The sequence below is a fragment of the Ciconia boyciana genome, chromosome 7 (assembly GCF_034638445.1).
Source record: "Ciconia boyciana chromosome 7, ASM3463844v1, whole genome shotgun sequence".
NCBI classification, from domain to species: domain Eukaryota; kingdom Metazoa; phylum Chordata; class Aves; order Ciconiiformes; family Ciconiidae; genus Ciconia; species Ciconia boyciana.
In genome coordinates, this window is record NC_132940.1 from 33,922,603 (window position 1) to 33,931,589 (window position 8,987).

The window sequence follows — 8,987 nt, forward strand, 5'->3', positions numbered from 1 at the left end:
CTGTTGGACATGGGGGAAGCGTCTAGCAGCTTCTCACAGAAGCCACCCCTGTAGTCCCCTCCGCTACCAAAACCTTGCCACACAAACCCAATACAGTATATTACATATTTCAGATTTGCCATCCTCTCCTATACAGGAAAATATATTTGGGTTTTGGGCCTCTGTATATAGGGTGGCTATATTTATGGAATTAACGTGAGTCAGAACTTACTCATTTGCTATAGAACTGTAGGGTAAATTAAGAGGGGAAGAAGAATTATTTAAGGTCTTTTAGATTTGTGCAGAAATTGTTAGAAAAGGGAGCTGGAGTGATATCTATCACTCCCATTATATACAATCATGATTGTTAATTTGTAATATTTGATTTTACAATATATAGCATGACTTTTTTATGTACTGTCTCAACTTCAGAGCCTGTTAGGTAATGCATTAACCATATCTGTTATACCAGCTGTATAATTTTAATTGATATGTGATACTTGGTAAATTACTATGTTAATTCTTTGTTCTTTGTTTTAGATAAATAACAGTATAAAATTCACTGCTGAGGAGCTTTATGAGTGTGTTTCACAAGAGATGTATCGGTAAGCCAATTACTGACCACATCAGATGGATTTTGAGACAGCATTTTAGCATGTACTGTATTAACCAAAGTACCATAAGAGAAATCATTTGGATAAATAAAAAAAATCACCATTGTAGGAGGGGCATAGGGAAGATGAATGGGGACATTTTCTTTTTTTTCCCCTTTTTTTTTAATAACCTGCTATTACAACAGAGTAGGAGAGGACAGAAATTAAATTAAAGATGAGCCATTAGCATCTACACAGTGATTTTCAGCTGTTTGACTTTGAGGTGAGATGTTGGTCCTTCTTTCCTCTACCAGTTTTGAATTCACGGCTTAGTGGCAGACAGAGCCAGTATAGGTCAGCATTCATTGTAAGGTAGGTTAGAGCATGAGACTGTATTTAAATGAATTTGATTATAACTGAAATTCTGGTTTGGTGAGGTATTTCTTGTAACAGAACTCGTTATTATGAGAACTTTGCTTAAATGAGCAGAGGAAAAATCCTGCGATTCTCAAGGCAATTCAGGTAGTTGAACTGTACCATGAAAACTGGGCATATCTGCAGTTGCTGTGCTTAATTGTGGCCATCGTTATTAAAGTCATAAATTAAGCCATTGTATTTTACTAAGCCGTTTGTTAGTACAGTTCGAAAAAAAGGAGAAACAGACTTAATATTCCAAGTACCGTTTCCATTTTAGGAGGGTTTTTTACAGTTCAGTCATAGGAAAATAAATGTTCTGTTGTACAGCCGAGTTAAAGGCCTTGGAAACCTTAATCTAAACATGAGTGTCATGCAAGTCTTACAGTTCTCTGCTGTAAAGTTTCTGGCTCATAAAAGAATTTTTTTCTGAATTTGTGTAACTGAGGGCTTGTAAATCCAGGTTCTGTGAAGTTTTTAAAATGCTGTAATTTTTTAAAATAAATCTTAAGTGGATAATAAAAGACAGGTAAATATTTTATTTGATGTTCCTGTTACATGGGTATGAATTAGCTGTAACTTGCCAGGCTATGAAGCATGGTTCCATCAGCTGTGTAAAAGGCTTGCAGATTATTTTAATCTGAGTAGGCAAATTATTCTAAAAATCTTTTCTTTTGCCTGTATTGATACGGATTTCCTAAATCTTCTGTGAAATTGCTAGGTCAGTGGAGAAAAGTTATGCAGGGAGGGAGAGATTCAGTCTATGTATAAGTAGAGAAAAGTAGTTTAGAAGCTTAACTGTCTTGGTTTGGTGACCAGGACTTCTGTAGTTCTCACATTTTCAAACATTTGTGGGCATCTCCATCATTGTCTGTATAAAATCTACAGTGTACATACAGCCTTTGGTATTGTGCTATGGGTAGCAAGGGAACTGCAGTTTCTTGATGTTTGAAAGGTGTCCCCTAGGTCCATATTGTATCAGAAAGCCTGAAAACTTGGACTACTGTCATGAATTCTGCATGCCACAGTATATTTCCTGGCCAACAGAAATGTTCTCACCAGAACTTTAATTTTCTGGATGAGCAGTACAGGGCAAGGGTGACATGTTTCTTACATATAAGTTATGTCCTTTGAAAACATTTAAAGCAAACGAAGCAAAGATTAAGATTTGTTGCTATAAATTCAATCCACAGATTTTCAAAGTACTTCTTATGTCTAATTGTTGTTCTCTGTTATTACAGGAATGAACCTATTCGGTATTACAGAATTGAAATAAAATATTACTCCACCCAATAAAGCAGAGATGTTAAATAAGGTTTTAAAACCACTCAATTAGAAAGAGATGTTCCAAGAGTTAAGGCACGAGAAAGGAGACTGCTTTAAAGCAGGCTGAATTACTTGTGCTTTGGCAGAAACACGCTGAACAAAGTGTTTCCCCTTGCCTCAATTACCAGCAAATGTTTTTACTTCAACCTAGGCTCTGAATTCTTCGGGAGATAAATTCCTGTCTAGAATATTTGTACTCTGACTGTTCCTTTTTCAGGATACACCAAAGATGCTCTCGTCTTGAAATTTTGATCCAAAGGGTTTCTCCTTATCTGGAGAAGGAAAAGGACTACTTGGAGCTAAATAGCCAAAGCCACGTGCACAATTCTTACTGCTTTCATATCCCTAAGTGGTACTATAGGCTTTGGTATCTCACAGTAGCCTTTAGAAGATGCTAGCCAAGGACTAGGGTCCAGAACTTTAGGATATAAATGGAACAAAAAGACTGACCCTGCCCCGGAGATCCACTGTAACTATTTTTTGCATCTTCAACAAATTTACAAAATAAGTTTTTCCATCAGAAACTCTTAGGTGATTTTTTTTTTTATTTTTTTTCTGAACTTGCCTGCTAGTTACCTGGTAGATTCCAGCTTCCTCTCATCTATCTGAGTAGTGTTGACCTAAGACTTCTCCTTTTCCAGTGGGGTTCTGCCCCCCCCCCCCCCCCCCCCTTGCTTCTACATGTCCCCTGTCCTTATGTTGGTAGAGACTGAGATGTGGTGGGAGCAAAGCCCTGTAACAAGGCAAAAACTGTCCACTGTACTGAGTTAGATCAGTCACAGTTAACATTGCTGTTAGGGGTCGAGGCAGTAGCCTGCGAGGGAGGACATGGCATTATACAAAAGTAGCAAAGGGCAGGCCTGGCCGCTGATTTCTTCCTCGGTACAGATTCTTCAGACCTGATAAAGTGGGCTTACGAAAATCCTAGCCTAGTGAATCTTTCTTAACTGGAATGAAGTTTTTCCCTTCTGAATAGTGGGAACATGCCACAGTCCTGAGCTGCAGAATTAAGTAGATCGAGGGAGATTTAGTTAAAGCCCTCGTTTCTTCCTCCCTCCCTTCCCATTCAAGCGTGCGCTGCAGCCAGTAGGGTTGCTGGATTGCAAGAAGAATTTCAGAGAGGTCACTGTATTTTTTATGGCTAGCAGCTAATGTGAAGACTTAGTTACCTGTTTAGTACTTTCTAAGGCTTTTGAATTTTCACTGTTGAGCAGTGAGCAGTTTGTATCATTTAATAAACGACAATTTGATGTAAAGGGTAGTGGTAGAAAGAATTATTCAGGCTTTGTTTTGCAAGCCTATGATCTTGTCTGAACTAAGAAAAATCATTGTTTGGAGGCCTGAACATCTAAGTAGCACGCTTGAAAGCTAAGTGTTACTTTCACACTGCTCTTCTTGCTTTTCCACCTGGTTGCATCTACCTTGCAGTAAACTGTCAAAGGAGGTGGATATGACTGCATTAGGCAGGGGTTGGGAAGATGCCGATGCCTCTGGAATGGGCACCGTCATAACGATACCAGTGTGCTCGATCCCTCCAGCCAGGCGTTCCCCCACTATCCCAGGAGAGCAGCCCTTGCCTCCGCTCGTCCTCCCAACCGTGGGGCCAGATTTTGTGTGTGGTGTGGTCAGAGCAATGGTTTGGATTATTGTCCTGATACACAGTCTGTGCTGATCAAGCGCAAGACTGCCTGGCGGATACCCTCAGGGAGTACTAAGGGCATCATTTGCAAACCTTACCCCTTTTCCTGTTTCTTGACAGTAATTTTCAGTGCCCTGCATGTCCCTTTCTGCCAGCCTGGCACAGCTGGGTGTCCCACACTGGTGTCATGCATTTCATGGAAGTTATCCATGTTCCAGTATCCACCATTCTGTTTTTGAGGGTGCAGAAATAATCTCTCTTGACCTGTTTAACATTATTTCTAGTTACTGTAGTAACTATATTTCAATTAACCTATTGCACTGTTCTCGGGTATAAAAGTCTGCATGTAGTACTATAAATACTATTTACCATTTTAACAGTTACTCAGTGGTGACTAGAATGATGTAGGGAAAATTTTAATTGAGATGAGGGTAATGAAATACTCATGTCTCAGCCAATATATTTTTCTGCACTGGTTTTTAAGAGCTCTTCCTGAAAACTGTCAAGGCACTCACTGCTGCAGAAGGTTTATAACTTGTACTGCTGAGGCATCCCGATGTTCGCTCTCATTCTGTACAGAGACTTGACTGATAGCCTGAGTAAGTACACTGTGTACTTACTATTGGCTGCCCCTAGTGCCTCACTCACCAGTGTCGAAACTGAGTCAAGGCGCAGTTTGTAGCTGATGAATGGTGCTTGTTCGTCAGGAGGATGGATGTTGTCAGAGTAGCTGTGCCAGTGCTATAGGTTATTGCCAGAGAAATGCTATACATTTAGACTCCTCTTTGTGATAGGATTCATCTCCTGCTCTGTTGGGCTGATCTGCCAAGTTTATGTTACTTGTGAGAGCAAAAAATACTGGGAAGGGTATGGTGCGTACTTTTAAAAGCATCCCTTAATTTGAATTGTATTTAAAAAAATATATATTTTTTTTTAAAGAAGTTGATAGAGTGGAAAAAAAAAACCAAATCTGGCTGTTGGATATAAATCTGCATAGATACAGGCATAAAGAAAATAATGTGTGTACATTTGTGCTCAGCATAGAAAAAAAAAATATTTCAGAGGCTGGTCCGGTAGCCCTCAGGCTGCACTCATGTGACTTAACCTGGCTTTTTTTCCTCTTTTTTTTTTTGAGGAGTACCTTTTAAATGGTCTTTTGAGAAAGTGTCTTTTGGAAAACCAAAGTTACGGAATGTTTTCTGTGTAACTACGTTTAGATTCCTCTTTTGAAACAAAAGTCTGAATAGTAAATCGGTGTAGTCAAGAGATTTATTTTGTGTGTAAATACATTATATGTAAATATATGAAAGACGTTTGAATTCAACCTTCCAAAATCCCCATTCTGTCAAGAAACCTGATATAAGTGACCTTTCAACGCTGATTATTTTTTAAAACTACCTTTACATAACACAATGAAAAGCAAAAAGTAAAAAGGAGCTCTGCCTGTTCACTGAGTTGTGGTTTGGCTGTTTTAAGGTGTTTGTATAAAGTCCTTGATTTTAGCAGCTTTAGAGCAAAAGTCACTGCTAATTCTTGGGTTTTATGGAATTGCCTTTTTGATTATACACATCACAACTGCATAGTTTGTCTTCTGCCATATCCGTTTTTAGTTAGAGATTGTATTAAATTGTATTTTGAGTCAGAACAACTGGTTTCAAGCTTCATAGCCACTTTCCTAGTAGGAAAGCAACAAATAATTCCTACTAGCTGCTCCTCCTCGGAGGTTACGTTTGGTTGCAAATACCAGAGAAGAGCCTGCAGAAACCACTCAGCAGATAATGTGTAGAGCAGTTGCTGTTTCATCAGTACCTCGTGCTGAGGGGCTGTTGTGAGGGTGTGTGTAGACAGGAGGGGTGCACAATACTAGGGGCAGAGCATGTCCTCTTTTCCCCAGGGGGGTGAAGGGGGATTTTTGCATCTCTTGCATGTCATGCTTGTACAGGCAAGAACATAAAATTCTGTGCTAATTGTTTAAAATAACAATTTTTATGTATGCATGAGGTAATTTTTTTAAACTCTTAACTTCAGCAGCCTTATCTCTGGTTGTTTTATTTATTTTTTCTCCCCAAGTGCAATAGCAAATGTGTTTGTAAAATACTCTAGCTTAAGTATAGAAATGGATTTCTTTTTGGATTTTTTTTTTCCTTGCTGTTTACCATTTAACCAATTTTACCATCTAATTCCAAGTTCAAATAGAAAAACAGGAGCAGGTATTTTGTCAATTTTACAGCTGGGAAAAAGGCAGACTGTGCAGGGAAGACTGGTCAAACTGTGTGAGCAAATAAAAGTGCAGCAGACCTGCAGTGGTTCAGTGTCTGCACGTGATTTTTATGAAACTAGACATGGGGAAACAACATCATGGATCTGGTCGTTTCGCCAACATTTGTTAAAGCACTCTGAGGGATGGAGGCTTTGTTTCGCTCTTTTTCAGAAGAACATTAAAATTCGAAAGGTTTTTCATGTGTTGAACTAGAGTGGCTGCTGTTTAAACATTCGACACCATTTGTCAGCCTGCCATATGGTCCAAAACAGGAATCGCTGTGGTTACTGTAAATGCACGCTTTTGTTCCAAAAAAATGTTTCGTATAGTGCTTTTTTCTCAGTGCAGGTGTCCCATATTGAATATGTGACCGTAAGTTCCTTTATGAGTAGCTAATTTGAACAATGTTTAACTTGTAGGAGCATAAGCTTGTACTATGTTGTCTCTGATTGGTGACACTCCACAGATTATCAGAAAAATTACAGGTGTCAGGCAAGTGCAAGAGGAACAGGACTAGCTGCAGATGGAAGTCAGATTATCCCAGAAGCCTAAAATCAGTCTCTGACCGTGTTGCAACTGTGGCTAGAACTTGTTTCTATCTATCTGCAACACATAAACCTATACGAAATGTATAGTTGACTTGCAGCTTAAACACATTCAATAAAAACCAGTAACATTTTATATTAGTTGAAGGCTCAGTTTTGGGTTGAGAAGACTGAAGTAATGTTTGCTGTGTGGCTCTTGGATTGTTCCTTTTTAAAGATGTCATTGCAGGATACAGCAGTGGTAAGCCAGCTCTGTAATAAACTCCATCTTTTGCTATAAAGATAGAACTATGTCTGGATTTCCAGAGATACTGAGTATTCTCTGTTTTTGACAGAGTTAAAGCATGGCATTAGAATCCCTTTGAATTTTATTTTAAAGGAATATACAGAAAGATTCCTGTCTATAAAATGGGTTCATTGTGTCTTGATAACCTTTGTATCTTCTCTTCCCTAGGGCAAGGTTAGAAGTTGGATGTTGCCAGCTGGCCCAGCTGGAGCACACTATTAAGCAGTGTCATGCCTCGGTTGACAGAGAAGCCAAGAACAGGGGCTGGCTGTGATGCTTAGGTCAAGGCTTGGAGCTGCAGTGTTCACCCCCTGCTTTTTTGTTGTCCAAACGAAGTCTAACAACTCCTCTGGCGTATGTGAGGGAAATATTCCAGGAACCAAAATTCTGCCTTCTTTTTTCTCGATGGTGCTGTTTTATATTTGAGCTGAAGAAAAAAAACAAGCTAGTTGCGTACGTACATTAAATATCTGAATTTCTGCAAAGAATCGCAAGCTAATAGAATTTTCTGTCGCAAGTGAGGGGCTCTGGCTTGATACAGCTGGTTTGGTGTGCAGCAGATGTGCTGGGCTGCTGTTCTAAATTCCAAACATTTGTGTTAGAAGCTAGGTCTGTTAGTGGTTGTACAGGAAAAACCCATGTAAGGCATTTGTTTTGCTGATAGTTGAGAAGTGACAAGAGAGAAAAAAGAATATATTGTGACACCTGGGGATCTGAAAGAACTGAAGGGAAAGCAGCTGAATACAAAGCCAGATACCCGTGGTGCTTGCTACCCCTACGGATGTGAAGGAATGAAATGTAGGTGCAATGTATGTATCCTATGTAGTGAGCTATATAAGGCTGAAGAGGATATAGAATGGGGAAAGAAATGGATTGATGCTCACTTTTCTAAAAAAAAAAAAAACCAAACAAAAAAAAAAACCCCAACCTCATGCAGGTGTGTTTGTCCTGAACCTCTTTTCAGAGCAAAGGGATGTTTTGCCTTTGTTAAAATATCTACTTAATCTTCATACAGTGGAAGCCTGCTAGCAACACTCTTTTGGAAAGCTCCTCATCATCCTCTTTTGCCACCTTCTCTTGCAAAGGCATGAGCGGCTTTCCCTCTGTGGGTTATCCTCCATGACTTGTCCCATCTCTGCTCTCTGGGTGACATCTCTATCTGAATGTACAGTTTGTTGCTTTCCAAAACCGCTTTAAGTCCATGAAACTTTCTAAAAGCCATTTTCAATGCTGCTGTGGCCTTGAAAGCTACCTCTTCTATGTATGTATTTGTACAGAGATGAGATGACTGGTAAAGCACTAGAAGTGTTTATTTTGATATTAACTTTTGGATGGATTTGTAAAATCTTTATTGTAAAAATCTAATTTATTGTTACAGTAAATGGCAGTTAATTCTACATGGCAGTTTCTTTGAACAGCTCTATTTTCACTTTGCCCGATTACTGTGGATCAAGTTTAATGCAGTTCTTGCCCCCAGCCACTTGAAAGTCAGAGAGAAGTGGGTTGGTAGAGTTACTGTCAGAGCAAGATTCATTTTAAGGGCTATTTCCATTCAAGTTATCTCACAGCTGTGGGATAAGTGTGTTACGCTCAAATAAACTGATGTCGGCAATTCATATTGTAAATCTAGGAAGCTGGCTCAACTTAAGCATGTGATGTGTCTGAGCTTCCATCTTTTGATACACTCTAGGGGAAGACAGCTGATGCCAATTAAGACAACTACTTTATATTTTCTCATACTGACTCTCCCTGTTCAAATGCACCCAGCTTTACAGCTCAGAATAATCAGTATGTTTCTTTGGTCTGATGTTTTCCTACTCCAGGATAGAGGTGTAGTTGTCTGCTCATGCCCTGCTTCAGCAGGACTACCTTGTGTTATGGGGTGTGAAAAGAGCTGTAGCAGAGGGCTGTCACGAGTATTGGGATCAGACAGCTACAGCTTATG

General features: G+C 39.4%; 1 protein-coding gene across 3 annotated transcripts in view; it reads left to right on the plus strand.

Annotated features, from left to right (window-relative positions):
* The window catches only part of SWT1 (SWT1 RNA endoribonuclease homolog), a 42,097-nt gene extending 33,358 nt beyond the window's left edge, over positions 1 to 8,739 (plus strand). For all 3 annotated transcript variants that reach the window (XM_072867758.1, XM_072867757.1, XM_072867759.1), the window contains 2 exons: positions 520 to 584; positions 7,211 to 8,739. In XM_072867758.1, coding sequence (XP_072723859.1) covers positions 520 to 584; positions 7,211 to 7,316 — 171 coding nt within the window. In that variant the 3' untranslated portion in view covers positions 7,317 to 8,739. The remainder of the gene's footprint in view (positions 1 to 519; positions 585 to 7,210) is intronic.
* The last annotated feature ends 248 nt before the right edge of the window (positions 8,740 to 8,987 follow it).